Source organism: Motacilla alba, chromosome 10 (assembly GCF_015832195.1).
Source record: "Motacilla alba alba isolate MOTALB_02 chromosome 10, Motacilla_alba_V1.0_pri, whole genome shotgun sequence".
NCBI classification, from domain to species: Eukaryota; Metazoa; Chordata; class Aves; order Passeriformes; family Motacillidae; genus Motacilla; species Motacilla alba.
Genome location: NC_052025.1, coordinates 5885575 through 5904865, shown reverse-complemented (window position 1 = coordinate 5904865; position 19291 = coordinate 5885575). Strand labels below are relative to the sequence as shown.

The 19291-nt window shown below is 39.1% G+C and overlaps 1 protein-coding gene across 9 annotated transcripts in view; it reads left to right on the top strand.

Annotated features, from left to right (window-relative positions):
* Positions 1-18872, top strand: part of TJP1 (tight junction protein 1) — a 186590-nt gene extending 167718 nt beyond the window's left edge. For 4 of the 9 annotated variants that reach the window (XM_038146686.1, XM_038146691.1, XM_038146690.1 and 1 more), the window contains 11 exons: positions 242-342; positions 1286-1639; positions 2053-2304; positions 3043-3942; positions 4277-4371; positions 4875-5099; positions 10831-11006; positions 11655-12096; positions 13330-13547; positions 13845-13988; positions 17300-18872. In XM_038146686.1, coding sequence (XP_038002614.1) covers positions 242-342; positions 1286-1639; positions 2053-2304; positions 3043-3942; positions 4277-4371; positions 4875-5099; positions 10831-11006; positions 11655-12096; positions 13330-13547; positions 13845-13988; positions 17300-17394 — 3002 coding nt within the window. In that variant the 3' untranslated portion in view covers positions 17395-18872. The remainder of the gene's footprint in view (positions 1-241; positions 343-1285; positions 1640-2052; positions 2305-3042; positions 3943-4276; positions 4372-4874; positions 5100-10830; positions 11007-11654; positions 12097-13329; positions 13548-13844; positions 13989-17299) is intronic. The other 5 variants (XM_038146688.1, XM_038146694.1, XM_038146687.1 and 2 more) reach the window with 4 other exon arrangements.
* Positions 18873-19291: the final 419 nt, after the last annotated feature.

The following is a 19291-nucleotide window of genomic DNA, read 5'->3' as shown; positions in this document are numbered from 1 at the left end:
TTTAGTCTGGCTAAACTCAAGCCTGTCTTTATTCTAAGCTACTGTTAATTCAGCGTTTCCTGTTGGATAAAATGCCTCAATTCGCATCAGGCCTTAAGGTTGCTTTGGATACTACTTTCCATTACTGTTTAAATCTCATAGTTTTAACCTACCAGTTTATATTGCTTTTATTACTCATGGTACAGATCCTTCCTGTAGCTCTGCAGAAATCATAAGTCAAACTAATCTGCTGTACTTCTAGCTACCATTAACTTGAATTCAATGAATGAAGGATGGTATGGAGCTCTTAAGGAAGCAATTCAGCAACAACAGAACCAACTGGTGTGGGTTTCAGAAGGAAAGGTAAGAAATAATGTTTGGGGGGGAAATGGCAAAACAGTATTCCTGGGAGGTTTTATGTGAAGATCTAAAGCAGTCATGCCTCCTGGCTGTGTGACCTGCTCTAAACTGGTTTGTCACTACATTAGAGCACTTGCTCTGTTAATGAGAGCTGTACAGTTTGTCCTTATGCATGTAGCTGTGTAGCAAGGGAGCATTTGCTTATTGACGTGGTTAACTGGAGGGTATAGTAATGCTGTGAAGATTTTGTGGGGATTGGATGGGTTTTCATCAAAGAACTTCTGGGAATTTCGCTGCACAGGTTCTCAGGGCTGGGATTGCCTGATGGAGTGTGGTTTTCATTACTATAAAAGCAAGTGGCATATTCATGTTCTTTCTGACCTTCCTGAGAACAGTTGTGAGAAAACACATGCTAAATCACAAGTTAGTATTCTGTGTTCCCCACTAAATCTCCATTTACCTTCTTGAGCTGCATGTTACTCTGTGCACATTAGATCCATCCTCTTGAAGAACTATTATCAAGTTAAGTGACAACTGAAAGTAAGCAAATGATGGATCAGCTATTGTTGTGGGTGTCTTAATTAGATCTGGATTAGACCTTAGCTCCTTATATGTACCTGCAAAGTAATGATTCCAATATCATAGAACCACTTCTATGTGAAGCAGCTCTGTATTTTTCCAAGCACTTTGATATCTGTGGACACTGCACTATCCCCTTACTCTGACAGTCATCTGGTCCCTTAGTAAAATGATTCAAAGAGCTAGGCTCCAGGTAGGTCTTTCAGGTCTCAGCTTAACACATTCAGTGATGGAATCCTGCTTTCTTGTCCCTGGTGATGATTTTGATATTGAATTTGATAGAACTCCCACGTTCTACATTGCAAGAGAAAGGGTGTTCTTTAGAAGGTATTTCAATAAACGTGTACCCTAATTTTGTTTGCCACAGGCAGATGGTGCTACAAGTGATGATCTTGATTTACACGATGACCGCCTTTCTTACCTCTCCGCTCCCGGCAGTGAGTATTCCATGTACAGCACAGACAGCAGACACACGTCTGACTATGAAGACACAGACACAGAAGGGGGTGCTTATACTGATCAAGAACTGGATGAAACTCTGAATGATGAGGTTGGGACTCCTCCAGAATCTGCTATTACACGCTCCTCTGAACCTGTTCGAGAGGATTCTTCTGGAATGCATCATGAGACTCAGACCTACCCTGCTTATGCATCTCAAGCTCAGCCACAGCCAAATCTCAGAGTAGACTCTTCAGGATTTAAAGCAACTACTACTCAGCCGGTAAGAAAGTAATTTTATACACTGACCACTATACACTTACTTCAGGTTGCAAGTTCGTTTGAATAAGAAATGTCCATTTATATTCTCCTTATCAGTGTTGTGTGTGCATACAAGAATCTGTCAACAGCATCAATACATTACAGTGAATTGGAGAACCAGCTTGCCCTGCCTGTTGTAGTGACTCATTGACAGGAGGGGGATTGAAGTACCATTCTACTTTGATTAAATGTTTTGCTTTTGTAATCCTCAACCTAATGAATTTTTGGAAGAGCTAGTGCATGATACTATCAGTACATTTCATTCTACATCTAGCCACATTGGTCAGAGCATCACTTAAATTATTTTAATATAAATCAAAACGTCATACATTGATTCAATAGCAGTATATTTAAAATATTTTAAACACTTCACAGAAAGCAGAAGCCTCACCTGCAGTCCCTTACCTTTCCCCGTCGCCTGAATCAAACCCTGCAACCTCATCAGCCTCTGCAGTAAATGCTAATGTAAACCTAACTAATGTCAGACTGGAGGAGCCTACTGCTGCTCCTTACAACTCTTACCAACCACAAGCGGGCCCCTTAAGAACACCGAGTACTGAGGGAGCTCATGTAGTACTAAGAGACCAAGAGCCATCATCCTTACCGCCGCATATAGACCCAGCAAAGGTACCTGTGCCACATTGTTGTGCTGATTTCCTGCTATACATCAAGCTAGCACATGAGCTTTGTTTTGCCCTTATTTGAAGAATTCCTTCTAATTTTTTTTCTTCTAAGAGAATCATGCGGGTTACAAAAAACAGTTCATCTGAATTGCTAAAGCATCATGTAATGTTTTGTGTGCATGGCTTCAAACTCTATCCTTTTCACATCTCAAAACCATGACTTTTTTAAAGAGGCTGCATTCTGTGTTTTGATTTTACTTTGACTTCCTTAGCTTGTCAACATTCTCCTGTTAATGAGGCCTCGAGAAAAATCTTATTTCCCTAAAATTTAAATCATGCCGAATCATTGAACTTGGAGTTGACTCCAGTTTCTTGAGTGACCTTATCTACTTCTTCAGCAATGCTAGAACTGTCTTACTGTATTTATATATTTCACTTCCACTCTTCCCATATTCTGAGTAAAAGTGTGTGTGCCTCCATGAGCACCAAACCCCAGACATGAGGCTATTACCTTTGTCTTTCTCTTCTAATCTACTTACATGCTTTTCTTAAAAATATAACTGAAGGGGATCTCTTGAATCACCAAGTTCAGCTTCCTCTGGTTGCAAACATCTGCATCAAATTATTCTGCTTTTAAACAAAATTAAAGCAGATATTTAAAATTTGGATTTGTTTCGAATACTACCTTTGAACGGCAGCTGAAGTTACTCTTCATTTTAGCTGAGATGTCTCTCTCTAACAGGTGTACCGAAAGGATCCGTACATTAACGAAGAAGCGTCCAGACAAAGCTACGTCTTAAAACAGCCAGCAATTAATCACCCAGTACAGAGACAGGAAAGAGACCCAAATCCTATCTATGAATCCCAGGCTCAGTATGCAGAGAAACAGCCGAGTAGGGATTATGAACAGTCAACATATAGGTATGACTCTACAAACTATGTAGACCAATTTTCTCGTGGTTATGACCCTCGCCTACATTATGATGACCGTGTGCCTCCCTATGAGGAGCACTGGACATATTATGAGGACAAACAGCTCTATAACCAAACAAGAACAGGTTATGAAAACCAGCCTCCTAGGGATCTTGATTCCAGACAAAATCTAGAAGAGAGCACAGAACGCAGCTATTACCCAGCACAACCTCGTTTTGAGGAACCCCCTGCAATGAGCTATGACAGCAGACCTCGCTATGAGCATGCACCTAAAAACTTCAGCTTACCACAAGTGCGATACGAAGATCAACACACGGTTGGGTACGACACCCATGGTCGATACAAACCAGAAGCTCAGCCATACCAGTCAGCCATATCTCGGTCTCCTGAACCCAAGCAGTACTTCGATCCACACATAAGGGGCTATGAACAAGGTCCTCCTCAAGCTTACAATGCTAAAGCTGGACAATATGAACCTTCTCATAGCACTTCAGGTGTTTCTCTTCCTCCTCCCCCTTCATCACAAACCAAACCAGAAGTTTTGCCTTCGAACAGTAAACCACTGCCTACACCACCATCTCTAGCTGAGGAAGAAGAAGATCCAGCCATGAAACCACAGTCTGTGCGAAGTAGGGTTAAGATATTTGAAAGGAGAAGATCCCCATCTTTGGAAAAAATGAAGGATACGAGTGATACATCAACTGTCAAGGTAAGTAATTTAAGTTTTTTAGTTCCTGCTTTTTTGCTAATGAGACCACACTGCAAGAAGTGAAATATTGTCTCACAAACAAAGCTTTACTGCTTGTGAAATATTGCCTTTTAGCAACCTAAATGTGGTATGTTTTAAAAGCAGAACCTGAACGCTTCTTGTGAAAACACTGCCGGGGGTGTTGGTGTACTGGAAACTCCTCTAATTCTTCTTTTGCTAGTACTTATTTTTCCTTTGGGAGGAAGGGAAGGTAGTCATAGTTTTCTTAATTGTAAAGTGCTTTATCTTTCTAAATGTTAGAATTTAAGAGAATATGCTGTGCTTTTCTTTACAGCCTCCAGAACTAGCACCTAAGCCTGCACTCACAAGTGTGAGTGGTCCAAAACCAACTTCTCAAAGCCAATATGAGCACGAGAAAACAACCTACAGGTAGATGCACAACTGATTGAATTTAGTTTTCAATATGAGTTTAGAATATTCAGAAACACATTTTAGTGCTTCAAACTGGAAACGCAGAGAGGAGTTGGAAGCTGTCAGTATGGTTTGTGTATCAATAAGTAAAGCAGGGCATGAAGTCAGTTCTCATGGATGTGATTGCTGGGAGCTGGGGGAAAGATACAAAGATTTCTCAGCGTTTTTGAGGAAGGAACTTAAGTGTCTCTGTTCTACTTTTCTGTCTTTATTTGAGCTAATTAGAAAGCAAAACAAAAGGGAAAAGATAAGGTATAAGGGAAATCAGGATTTTCTTTCCTTATGGTATGTCACAACTGTCTTAATTCCCATGCAATGTAGGTAAAAAGGCAAGGAGTGCAATTGTAAGAATTACATGTTCATTGCTTTATTATTAGCTAGGTTATAAAATAGAATTGTAATTTGGGCACTTACACTTGTTCAGCTGGGCAAGGCAACTGTGTATTATTGTTCTTGGTTAGGGCCCCAGAACCACAGAGACCTCAAGTGAAGCCACCTGAAGATATTGTGCGTTCCAACCACTATGATCCTGAGGAGGATGAGGAGTATTACCGGAAGCAGCTCTCCTACTTCGATCGCAGGAGTTTTGAAAATAAGCCATCGGCGCAGGTTCCTGCCAGCCATCACTCTGAGCCCACCAAACCAATACATTCACAGAATCAGCTGAATTTCAGCAATTATTCTAAGTAAGTTTGGGTTCTTGGAGTTTTTTAATTTGAAAAAGGAGGGGGGCATCTAGGACTAAAACAGAAATTCTGCCTGTGTTCAATGGAGTTCAGGGACCTGTGGTACTGAAATGAACTTTTGTGTTCATGAAGTCTGAAGTTGCTGTTTAGGTGTAGCTTTAGTTTACAAACACATATCTCTGTAATGTTTTATGTTGGTAAATTAATAATTGTTGTAGGTATCAGGGCCTTCACATTACTTTTACTTACTACTTACAATGATAGAATTGTTTAGGTTGGAATAGACCACTAAGATCAAGTCCAACCATAAGCCAGCACTGCCAGGTCCACCACTTAAATCAGTCCCTAAGTGCCACATCTACACATCTTTTCACCTCCAGGGATGGTGACTCCATGACTTAGTTCCCTGGGCAGCCTATTCCAATGTCTGATAACCCTTTCAGTAAAGAAATATTTCCCAATATCCAACCTCAACTCCCCTAGCATAATTTGAGGTCACTTCTTGTCACTTCTTATCTGGGAGAAGAGGCTGACCCCCACCTGGCTACAATCTCCTTTCAGTGCATTGTAGACTGACAATGTCTCTTCTGAGCCTTCTCCAGGCTGAGCCCCCCAAGCTCCCTCAGCTGCAGCTCACAAGGCTTGTGCTCCAGACCCTTCCCCAGCCCTGTTGCCCTTTTCTGGACCTGCTCAGTGTCCTTCTTGCAGTGATGGGCCCAGAACTGGACACAGCACTTGAGGTGTGGCCTCAGCAGGGTCCAGCGCAGGGAGATGGTCTGTGCATGGCTCCTGTTGGACACCTCATGGCTGCTGCTGGCCAGGTGCCATTGACCTTCTTGGCCACCTGGGCACACCTGGCTCATGTTCAGCTGCTATTGACCAGCACTCCCAGGGCCTTTTGCAGCTTTCCAGCCCCTCTGCCCCAGCCTGTGGCACTGCAGGGGGTGGTGTGAGCCAAGGGCAGGACCCAGCCCTGGGCCTCGCTGAACCTCACGTGGTTTGCCTCTGCCCACTGATCCAGCCTGTCCAGATCCCTCTGCAGAGCTTTGCTACCCTCCAGCAAATCAACACTCCCACTTAATTTGGAGTCACCCATGGAGTTACTGGGGGAAGTAAATCAATTGCCTCATCGAGATCATGGTTTATGATCATAAGCAGGACATAAAGTATTTTCTTAGTCTAATACAGTAGTGCTTACATATCTTTCAAAACAAAGGTGTTGATTTATTCCAGTTCTGCATGCATTTGTTCTTGTGCACTTTAGCCATGTTTGACATTTAGGAAACTGAGCCTTTAGGGAATATTGCTGAGGCCAGAATTTCATCTGTTGATGGAAACATCTGTTTCCTGTATTGTTTTGCTTCCTTGATTTGGAACATTTTGATACAGAAATTGTGTGAAAGCTCAAACGCAAATTTAGCACAGGTAAAGAGCTGGCTGGTTTGGATGATACTTACACAAACTTTTTGAATACTCTCTACAGTTACCTAAACCTGTTTTGATTCTGTAAATTTGTTTTGAAACTGTTACAAGATGTTTGTAGATGTTACTGTGAAAAGCTACCTTGGCTTGCTGCCTGCAGCCTGAAAATTGGATAATTTTTGAAAGCTTTGGTTGAAACCTGGATTCCTGATTGAAACATGAACTATTCAGGTCAAGCTGAAAATCTGGCAGTTTTAATGTAAATGAGATCTTTAGAATGAAATAATAAACTAGTTAGCTGAAGTTTTATAATGTCTGTGATCTTCCAATGTCTGTCCTTTTGACCTGAGAATGTTGGAATACTCCAAAAAGCTTGATAGGTTTTAAAGATTTCACTTATTTTTTTTCCCAAATGACATCTGCATTGGATATCTGTAACCAGTTCTGATTCTCAGAAAAGGATGCTTCTTAAACTTCCTTCTCACTTGACCAGTGTCTTCTGTTGGAAAGATGAGAGCTTAGCTGTTCTGCTCTCTGGGCATCATAGGCACAGACCTAAGAAAACTGTCCTGACTGGCCTCATAGTGGTAATTTTCAAAATTCCACTCTCACACAGAAAACCCAGTGTTACCTACAGATGATCCGTGTAGGCATGGACTGTGTTGCCGTTGAAAATCCAAGTCATGCTTTGGGAGAAGTGTAGTTGTGAGGATTGTAAAATTCTTCAGATGGAGAGCGTAGAAAGTTTTCCTAGTACATTTGTTATTCTGCAGTGTTGTCATGGTGAAAAGCATGAGGGACAGGCACAGCTAGTGAATCTTTGGTGCAGAACAGCTTGTGGTTGAGAGAGATTGTTCCATATTTCTACCTACTGCTTCTGTCTGCTGTGACACTTGTATTCTTTGGCTGCTCAGTTGTGGTTGTGTTTTGATGGTGAGTTAGTGTATATCTTCAGGGCTTGTACCTATGGGAAGGTGACCTCTTACTGCTACAGAGAGGAGTAAGGTAACACTGGTTTTAAGGCTGACAATTTCATGTATCATATGGGACAAACGTGTGTTGTGGTTCTGCTTTGTGAAAGAATGTAACCCTTAACAGGAAGGGACAGACATGGGAAAGAAAATTTACCCATGGTAGTCCAGTACAAATAGACAAATACTAAAATATTCATGTAAGTAGAAAGAGATAAACAAGGCTTCTGCTCAGTTGGATAGTATTGGCTCTAGTACACTGCAGTGTCCTTGTGTGGAAACACAAACCAACTGCTGTCTGGAGAAAGCATTCATGTTTAGGACTGTCCTTTCACCAGCTTCCACATTGTTCCTATTACTTGCTCAGTATTAATCTTTTTTCCCAGTGAGTTTCTATGGTAATTGCTATTCTGTGAATAAACTCTTCTAAAAATAAACAGGACTAAATTTGGATTATACAGGAACTGTTGATTATGCAATCTCTTGCTTCTGAATAATCTGTATAATGTATTCTGGGTACAGAGGACAGATTTTATTTATTCATGAGCAATAGCTACAACTTTCTTAGAGTTAAATATTAATGTGAAACATCAAATTATGTAAAGTTCTTTGCCACTGAGTAAGTATGGTGACAGTACATATTTTTCCCACTACAAATTATTTTACTCTTTTATTTTGTTGGGGTTTATTTTCATAATTTAAGAAATTTATGCCATTGCTAAAGCTGCTTTGTAGGGATAATGCCATATCTGCATGTTACAGTTGTTAGGAACTGCAGAATAAGAGAGAGTTTCTCTTGATGTGAGAAAATAGTAGAACTTGTAAATGGATGTGTTTCAGTGGATCTGATTGAAGCAATTTGAGGCAGATATCCATGTGGCTGAGTAGTGGATTTGTTGCTGCTTGGTTCAGTGTAGTTACCTGCTTTATCTTGACGTGCTGCAGAGTGAGGTAACTGCAGATTTCTGTGCTGAGCAGCGTTAAGAGTACTCACATGAGCAGCTGCAGCCTCAGCTGAGGAGGCAGCGAGGAGCACATCCAGACTGCTGAGTGGCTGTTAGCTGGAGTCCATTGAATGGCAGCAAAGCAGTTGCCGTTTCACCCACAGGCTGGGTCCCACTGGTTCATTTCTGCTTCCTTTCAAATTAAAGTTACAATTTTGTAACGAAGATGAAGTGAGAAACAGGTTAAAAACCAGCCTATCAATAATTAAGGGAACTTCATTTACACACTTGAAGCTGTAAGGGATCACTGTGCTGCAGAACACTTTGGCTGCATTCAGGTTCTGAGCAGTGTGGGGGGGATTGTGCCTGACCCTTGGTCAGGAGCCTGTGACAGAATGTGCTTCATACCAAATACAGCTTTGTGCTCTCCTCCCTTCATCAAAAGGATGACTCTTCCCCATTTATCTGTTCCCTGGGATGCTGCCATGCAGTTCTGATCAGTGTGGAGTGTGTTGGGTTTTTCCTGTGGGCTTTCACAGGGCTGCCCTCCCCTGGTTACTGTCTCCTTCTGGGAAGCAGTGATTTCAGGTGGGCACTCTTCTGAGAGAGCAGCTACTACCCACCTAGAATAAAGGCAACAGGGAGAGAGCATGCAGTAATGACTCCTGTTGCTGGATAAATGGCTTTAGATAAAATCAGTGTGAATGGAAGCTTTGAGACAGATCTAAAATAATTCTGGTTTTAGAGATATGTTCATACAAATGCTGTTTAGATCACTGATCTCATTCATGTGGTGATCAAGCAGACTTTCAAAAGTTACCAGCCTTTTCTTAGTTTCATAGCCTACTCTTCTGAAGCACCAAGATGGTTGGTGTCTAGAATTGTTGCCTGTTAAATATATGAGCACACAGAAAGTGAAGGAATGAGGGAAAGCTGTCCTCATGTACAATGTATTTTCTAGCTACATGAAAGCAAGGTAAGTGTTAAAAGTCAAGGGAAGCCATCAGTATACTTTTGGTTTTCTATCTCTCCTAGTATTCGTGAACAGTTCTAAGATGTCCTTTTAGATACTGTTGAACACAACCAGAAACATTTTGTGGTGTGGGCTTTATTGGATGAACTGACAGTGCTGGAGAAACAGTTGTGTGAATGTGCCCTCAGTACACATCTGCAGTACAACACAAAAGTACAGTCATTCTGTGAATGCTGTGACTGAAGAAGTTGTTTCAAATTAGACCATGTGTGAGGTTGTTCCTTTCTTTTGATGTATTGCATAAATTTGTTTATACAGATTGTAACAAATGCCCTAGTGTACTCTCATTCTTACTTTTAATATCTGCCAATACAAGATCTTGACTACCTCCTAATTCACTGACCAGATCTCATGTTGAATGATGTGATCATTGTGCCCATGCATATGGTAAAGGTTTTGTCAGAAAGCTCTATGTGAATAGTGTCTCTGTTTCAACAAACATGTCGTATGACAGCTGCTAGGACTAACATAGAGTGTAAAGAAATAATATGCTCAAGATAGAATGACTATTTTCTTTCATTCTTCTATTGCTGTTTGCTTTGCCATCACCTAGATTTCTTGGCTCTTACACTAGCTATGACTACTTGAAAAGGAGCATCAAGTGGTAAGACTGTTGTTGATGTGAGGATGTTTTCAGGTGTCCTCTCACTGTTACATTTCATCACAGGCATTATGTGCACTTAAAATTTGAAACACACAAATTCTGGAAGTAAGCTCAATAAATATATCGTGGTCCAAAATCACAGGTGTTGGTGAAATCAATCATTTTCTGAAGTAAAAACTGTGGATAAACATTACTGGCATAAGAAAAATGTTTTGAAAATAAGATTTTAAATTTACATATGCTATGCACATAAAGCTAGTGAAGCTTAAGCTGATTACATTTCTAATTAAGATGGCATTGTGCAAATACTAGGTGTATTTAAAGAAGTTATACTAGAATCCATTGTTCTGTTGGCTAATTATGCTTTTCAAAAACATCCCCAAAAAGAAGTGGATTTACATTTTTCTTTCAAAAACCCATGAAATTAGAGAACACTCTTTCATTGAAATTACTCCAAATGAAGTTGAAAAATTAATACCTAGTAGGCAATTATGCAAATACACCTGAAATGTCATCTGCCTTTTGTTTGCCTTGGTTTGTGTTACTAATCTTCTAAAGGTCAATGTTGTCTGAATCTCTTGTGCTTATCAATAAATGTTTTTATACTTGAGACAGGCTATTCAAGAAAATAATGTTTTAATGTTTGTAGGAAGAGATGGAAATCAGGTGATCATAGAAGACAAAACATAGCAGTGAATGTGGGAGCTGTGAGGAAACCAAGCAGTCAAATGTCTGGTTTTTAATTCTATTTCAACAGGGGGAAAACAACTGATGCTGAATCCATGGATAGACCTGTTGGTGAAAAGCGCTATGAGCCAATCCCTCAAGTTACAACTCCTCCTCCTGCTCCTTCAGTCCAGTACACACAGCCACAGTCAATTAATAGCCCTGTCCTGTCCCTCCCAGCACACCACAAGCCTGCACTTTCTGAAGGTGAGCAGTTACAAAGCTGATCTTTGTGGGAGCAGCTATTGCTTCTCAGGTGTTTGTGGGGTTGTTTCAGCATGTCTGCATGGGTAACTGAAACATGGAATAATTATTATTGAAAATAGTTTTTTACTGTAGTGAGATTGAGTTTTATGAAATTATTCTGTGATTCTGTCTGAAACCATGTAGCTTCCAGGTGTACTGTCTCAGATGTCTCAGCAAAGATGAAGTAAAACTCCCTGTGCTGTGGACCAGAATTCTTCTGACATGAGTAATAGTTGAAGGCTTCTAAAAACAAAAGAAAAAGTTGTTTTCACTTTCACATTGAGGGAATTGCCCCATTCAATTGAATTTTCTGTTTTGTGCAAGTACGCAATGGTATTTCAGTACTGGTTTTCTGGGGGTTTGATAATGATATAAATTAGTGTAACCTTTTTATTGAAAGGTCATACTATTGTCTCCAACATATTTAATGAAATGTTAGATAACTTGCCCAGATGTGCAAAAGGCAATAGGAGGACAAATGATCTAAGAGAGCAAAGTTGAACCTGTGTATATTTTATCCTGAAGATTAAGAACTGACTAAAATCTGGTTTTATGCCTCTAGACATTTCTGGTTACTAACAAGTTCAAGTATTTTCTTTTTCATTGCAGTTAACTCTGTGTCTGACCCTCCTCCACCTCAGAATAAGTCAGCCATTTTCAGATCCTCTAGAGAGGACACTGTGCAGTCCACATTTTACCCTCAGAAAAGCTTCCCTGACAAAGGCCCTGTGAATGGAACTGAGCAGATTCAGAAAACAGTCACTCCTTCCTACAACCGCTTCTCAACCAAACCTTACACGAGCGCTGCGCGGCCCTTCGAGCGCAAGTTTGAAAGTCCGAAATTCAACCACAATCTCTTGCCAAATGAAGCTCAGCATAAACCAGAGTTGCCATCAAAGTCTTCAAATTCTCCTCAACCGATTTTGAAAGCACACAGCTCATCGCAGCCTCCCGACTTTGAGAGTGGAATGGACACCTATGCTGTACAGGTCGACAAGCCTAAATATCAACCAAATAACGTTAATGCTGTGCCTAAAGCCATTCCTGTAAGGTAAGCTGCTGCTCCTCCTCTTTCCACTTGTACATCCATAGGTCATCTGTGAAGCCTGGGAAAATACAGCTCTTTTTATTCTGTTTCCAATTTGTGTTGATATAATAGTTGAAGTATTGATGCTATGATTCTAAATTCTGAAGGGTAGATACTTAAAACGTGTTCCATGTCCCTGTACTGTCTTCCATTCTGTTATTAGAAAGTGGCATGGCTTTTACTTCCTATTTCTCGTACTAAATTATAAATTTTCTGGTAAATAGTAATAACTTGTCCTGGCAATCTATTTCCAGAAAAGGAATTAATTTCTTAAGATAGCTGTTGTACCAAATTCTATTTGTCATGTGCTTAGAGAGACCTCATGGGACACATGAATAAGGGATATTTTAAAAATACTTGCGATAAGAGAAAGTAACTTTTGCAGTTTCATATTGGTGCTCTTTACTGTGAGACAAACCAGCAGCTGCTTAATGGCAGCTCGTGCTTGCCTAATATGCTTTAATGTATAAGAACTATGTCAAGAGCATCAGATACTGTTACAATCTTCAGCTATTTGCTTTTGCAGAACAGTGGTTTATTAATATTTATTTCAGGATGATAATAATAATAATAATAATGCAGACTTAAAATTTTGCTGTTTGTCCTGTATGAAGTTAAGCACCTGAGAAATGTTTTATGCTAGGTAGTTCTGTAGACTGCTACATTTTGGAGTTACTGGTTCTTTGAGTGAAATTCTTTTGAGACTGTTCTGAAAACTTCATCAAGGTACCTTTAAGTTATAAATTTCTCTTCAGTTATAGCCTGGCAACCTGGAAAAATGTAATTTTCTTTTTGGAAGCTTTGTTTTCTATATGTAAGTAAAAGGGTTCAGTGTTACTTGAATAAAAATTGTTAGTTCTTCCGGTATTAAAGTCAGAATGGGGTTTTTGGCTAAAAAATAAGCTTTCTGATGTTAGTTGCATTTACTTCTATGAAGCTGAATCTGTAGCTGGGGTAAGCTCTTTCTGTGTAATGCCAGAAGCAGGCAGTTGGAAACACAAGATTCAGGTGGTCTGAATTCTTGCTTTAACTACTAGCTGAACGTTTTCAGAGTTTGTGAGATTTGGGGGTTTTTTGTTTGTTGGGGGATTTCCTTCTTTGTTTTGGGGTTTTTTTTTTGGGTGGAGTTGAGGTTTTTTGCCAGAGAGTTTCAGGAAGGAAATGTTGATAAAACTGCTAGGCTTTCTGTTTTTTCAGCCCTACAGCACTTGAGGATGAGGAGGAGGAAGATGGACACACTGTTGTAGCCACAGCAAGAGGTGTATTTAACAGCAATGGTGGTGTATTGAGCTCCATAGAGACTGGAGTTAGTATTATTATACCACAAGGAGCCATTCCAGAGGGAATAGAGCAAGAAATATATTTCAAAGTCTGCAGAGACAACAGTATACTTCCACCTTTGGATAAAGAGAAAGGTAACAGCTGGAACTGTACCTTGTTCTGTTATTTAATACGATTATTTTCTAACAAGAACAAAACAGAATATGCAAGTAACCTTAATATGCTTCAACAGTTTTCATTTTGAGATTGTAGTGTGTTCTACTGAAAAGTCACTTGAGTGAAAAACAGTCTTGTGCTTTTCTTCACTGACTGATCTAAATGTTCATATTTTTCTCTAAATTGAGTTACTGAGTAGCTCTGCAGTGTAATTGTGTAATACTTTGAATGCATTTCACAAGTCAGTAACCGATTTTTCTTTCTCTTAACTCCAGGTGAAACACTTCTTAGCCCCTTGGTAATGTGTGGGCCTCATGGACTAAAATTCCTGAAGCCAGTGGAGCTGCGCCTGCCACACTGTGCGTCTATGACCCCTGATGGTTGGTCTTTTGCTCTAAAATCCTCCGACTCCTCGTCGGGTATGCTGTCCTCCCTCTGTCCTTTTGGGGCTTTTGGGTGCTATCGTATAATTTAAGTTATTTTGGCTAAAGGTGATGCTGTGTAATATAAAAACTCAATCATTGTATTTGTGTCAAACTCTCCCATTTCACTTTCATTACAAATGTCTTTCTTACATTGACTCATGGTGCAAATTCATAGCTAGAACCATGATAGCAGAAAAAGAGTAATATCTCTAGTCTATTCTATATTACCGTATTTTTCTATTCTGTCTTCTTTCTTGAGGACTGCTGCAGCTGAATACACTTGAAATGATAGTCGCACTAAAATTGAGAGGAAATGAATATGTACCTCTGATTGGCCTTTGTAACATAACTGGTGTTTGTCTGTTGCTTAATTAACCATATAGGACTCTGGCAAATCTTAACAATCTGCATGCTCATAAATCATGATTTAACGCTTGTTAACTGTTTCCATGTGTGCAAGTTGATGCTAACAATTCGGTCATTTAAGAAAACTATAGTGTTCAGTAAAAGCATTTACAGTTTATTCTAATGTAGCTGGTTTTACCAAAAGACTTTTCTTGCTTGCTCCTACCTATCTCTCCTCTACTGCCTTTATCCAGAAGTCTCTGGTTGATAGTAAAAGTTGCAACTAGGTTGCAATTTTATTTACCTGTTCATTTTTACCTCACTGTGGCTTTCTGGGATGAGGGAGAGAATGTATTGGCTGGAAATGTCAGTGAGGAGCCTAATTGAGAATTCTGGGCAAGTTTCAAGCAATTTCATGAAACGGCTGTGAGGTTACAGAGATTTAAAAAGGAATGTTTGAACGTCTGGGAAAAAGTCTTAAGATTTTATTCAGCTACTTTCAAAATTTATGGTGGGAGATTTAAGCCATTAATGTGCACATGTGATCTGAATACTGAGTGAAAAATGTATTTCTGTATACAGCATTTAAGCCACCATGTACGCATATCTTCTGTCACTAATGTATTTATCACTGTCAACACCAAAGCACTGATGCTTTGAAAGATTAAAGCATCAATCCCCTTCATGGGGAATCAATAATCTAGAGGTATTAATGGCAATAATTTTTAGTTGTTTTTTATAAGCTATTCTATGCATGTGTTGCATGCATCTATTTAACAATGTGTGTATACATGGCTGTGTTAAAACACGGGCTCGTAAACGATAGGGTCCCAAAAGATATGACAACTATGTACAAAACCAACACAGCACTTCCTTTGTAACTAATAGCACCTGTTCATGAACTTACTTGAAGTGAAGGGAGAGGACTCAAATGATCTAAACAATAACTGAAGTTCCTGAGACATTTTCCTCCCTTTCCAAAGTGGGATGTGTGTGTGCGTGCATGTGTGGATGAAAGCAAGAGCGTGTATATTTAAACCCTAACACTTTCTGTACTGTAAATATAACACCACATTCTGTTAATCTGAAATGGGATGTATATCATAACATTGCTCTTTTGAGACAAACTTAAAAATTAGGCAATTCTGTCTTATGATATGTAAGTAGACCATACTGTGTCTTAAATAAATAATTGTTTTCTCTCTTTCTAAATTAGTTGGTTATGGGACTCTGATTCTTGGGGTGGCTTTATTATAACAATTTATACAATTCTGGGGTTTTTCTCTCTTCAGTCGTCTGCTCTACCTCATCTTTTCTCAATGTATCCATGTTCTGTCCTAAAAGTGACATTCATTTGCACTTACTAACATCCTTTCTGCCGCATTTAAGCCTCATACATTGGTATTTTACTGTCAAACCCCTGCAAAAGCTTAACTGATTCTGGTATTAAAGCTGACTGGGAAAAAAAATTAGCCTTTTATGGCCACATTGATTAGAACATAAAAAATACTGAGTGATCTCTTTATTTTCCTTTTCAAAGCAGTTGTATGGGAAAATATGGGAAAAACATCCTCGATAGCTATGTATCCTTACTATGTATTTAGAAGGAAAGGTTGGAAACAAGTCTGCCTGTCTCATGTGCAAGACTAGGACCCGACCGTCTTACAGTCCTGTTCTACCCTTTTAATACATTTGGTCATATGAGTTTTGAATGGAATTTTCTGAAACTATAAAAGGAAAAATTCTCCAGCATTATTGAGGTTTTTGACTGAAATAAGCAGTCTCAGCTGGTTGCAGTAAATTTGTTTGTGTTCTCTGACTATACACCGGCCACTTCTATTCTTTGTCACTACGTTAGATGTTGCCATCACTCAGTGCATTGTGTACTTCATGTTGTTTTCATGAGTTCAAGAAAATTTTGTGGAATTTGTATCATGCTCACTTAATACTGAGGTCTCAGGTGTTTGCTCAGGTGTGTGACTGGGTTCTTTAGCTTGTTGCATATTTCTCCTCAAGGCAGATTTATTTGGCCTAGCTATTTAATGTCATTTGTCTGAAAGGCTTAAGAGAACTTCAGTGCATTTTTCACTTTCTACCTTAGAGGGATGGTCACACATTTTGTGTAGTGGCAACACTTGGTAGTGATTGTAGGTGGGTAAATGAAGGATACTGTCTCCACTTCAGAGACAGTTGACTGTGCAGAGGGAATGTAACCTTCAGTCTGGTGAGATGGCAGCTGATGACCTGCTGTAACAGATTCTTACCCAGAACCTTTGATCATGAGTAGATAAGCTCTGTTGTAAAGATTTTTATGTACCAGTGAACTGGAATACTTTTAGTATTCCAGGCTTTTAAACACATATACTGGATGTAGCTGCAAAATGACTACAATCCTGTCTACAATTATTTTCATCACAGAAAATAAAACTACCAATGTGTCATAGTGCTTAGTTACAACATGACTTCTGATTTGCCTCATCTGTGCTCAGAACTGTTTCAAGACACTTCAAATGCATCTTACCCACATTAGCTTCCAAAATTTCTTTTTTTCTTCTTTTTCTTTTTTTTTTTTTCTTTTTTTTTTGGTCAATGGCAGTTTAGGAAGGACCCAGTGAACACCTGTTTCGCTGTTAGTAAGTCTCAAATGGAAAGCACTATGGTGCTGTAGAGTAGTATGAGTGATATTTACCAGTTCCTGAATGCCACAGCATCTGTTTTGAATAACTGAGCTTATCCTATGCTATATGAAAACGAAGGGATATTTTTTTATTAATAACATGCAAACTGCAGGGTTTTTTAAACCATCAAACAAAACAGGAACAAAGGGAAAAAAAACCCCAAAAATCAAAAGAGGTGTTGCTTCAGAACTTAAAAGCTCCTGTCCAAAAGCTTGGTTGTTTCAAGATGTACACTGTGTGACAGCAGATACTAAACACCAGCATTGTGTTTTCCTCCCACAGGTGACCCCAAAACCTGGCAGAACAAGTCTCTTCCCGGGGATCCAAACTATCTTGTTGGAGCAAACTGTGTCTCAGTCCTAATTGACCACTTCTAAATATTAAGTTAGCTGACTGAGTAAATTATATGAAACTGAGATGGACCTTACATATAAACTGAACCACTCTATCAAGTATTAACTGTTCTATAAGTGATAATGGATCTTAGTGTTTAAGCATCTTGCTTTAACTAACAATGAATTAGCAAGTACACTCTTTGAACCATGGTCACAATACATGCCACAAGCAGGGAGTGTACAGGGGGAACAAGGTGGGGGTTTTGCAGGTTCTGTATGCTTTGGTTTGGTTGTTCTTGTGTGTTGGGTTTTTTGTTTCTTTTTTGTTATTTCTTTTTTTTTTTTCTTTGTTAAAGGACACTACTAGTATTTTGTTGTTATCTGAAAGTACCAATGAAACTATACACAGAGGAACTAAATTTGTTTCATACTACAGTGTAAAAACCACAGATTTTGGCCTGCATTTTTGCGACTGTGTGTTTTTAACTCACAAGACTACCTTTTGGTCTCTGGTTTTTAAATGACTTTTGGTGTACATGTCCAACGAAATGGCAGTCAGCTCGGGTAGCACAGTTTAGATGTTTTCCTCTGCTGAGAGGTAATGCAAACACATCTACTTGCTGTATATGGAAACATTGTCCTGAGAGCAGGGGGAGGGGGAAAAGCATGTGGGATGACTATGGTTCAGATGCCTCTGTGGATTTGTAAATTAACCACATTATTACAGACCTATTAACCAGCAGGGATGCCTTACCCTCATGTTTTTAATAGTCTTAGCTCTCATAGTTCTCTGTATTAAGTTTGTATGGCTTTTGTGCTTACTTAGATATTATATCATGAGAGACTGGGGTGGGGGGGAACAACAACAAAAAATTGTGAGTTTGGTTTAGAGAACGAGCGTTGTTTGTGTTCATCAGCCAGAAGAGAACCAGAAGAAAATGATGGTATGTTTTCTGCTATGCATTTGAAAATTTATAGATGTTATAGACCGCTTGTATATAATGCGTGCATACCACTTTTGTTTTTGGTTTGTAAATTAACTTTTATAAGCTTTACCTTTTTATATATATAAATATATATAAAAACAAACGAAGTTTCTTAAGGATATCTTTGTATTCTCATACCTTTTGAGCCTTGAACTTTGACATCTGCAGCAATAAAGCAGCATTTCTACAATATACGAACGAGGACATTTTTTAAAAATGCACAAAGTTGTTACCTTTTAAAGTGCTGCATTTAAAGAATATAACTCGGAATTCTCTACTTTGATTAAATTCTTGAAAAGTATCCCTACTGTAATTTGTCATAAGGATGCTGTACTATGTGCCCTGAAATGTATTTTTTTACTAATAGACAATTTATTACGGCACAATGGCACTACTACTGTTTAGATAATATACCACTGCATTCTGTTAATGAGTTATTAGCTATTCAGGTGTGGCTGATTTTTTTTTTCTCTGCAGTTATTAAAATTACACGTTTCTAAATATACAGAATAAAACCGTTTTTAAAATAATAAAGATGATTGTAGTACCTTATTATTTCTGAAATGCATGTATGTGTATCTAACACAATTTTGATTTTATTTTTTCCGTGTAAGTAGACAGCTGGATTCTGCCATGTGTTCATATGTGTAGTAGAGCTCCTTTGTGGGGTCAGTTGGAGCTGTCTACAGCAGGGCTTCTGACATGGTGAACTCCAGTGTGGATCCATTGGAATTACTCCATACAGCTGGGAGGGGTAGATTTCTGTCTTGGCTCATTGTGTTGGGCTGGTTTACCTGTCACACCTAATCTCCCAAAAACCTTGGTAGTGTTCTAGCATGTAGATTTACACATAGTATAGCTCTACTACTTTAAAGGTATTCCTACAGAATCCCATTACCTGTTTGGAGTATTCCATGGCTGACTAATATCATTCTATCAGGGAAAATAAGTTC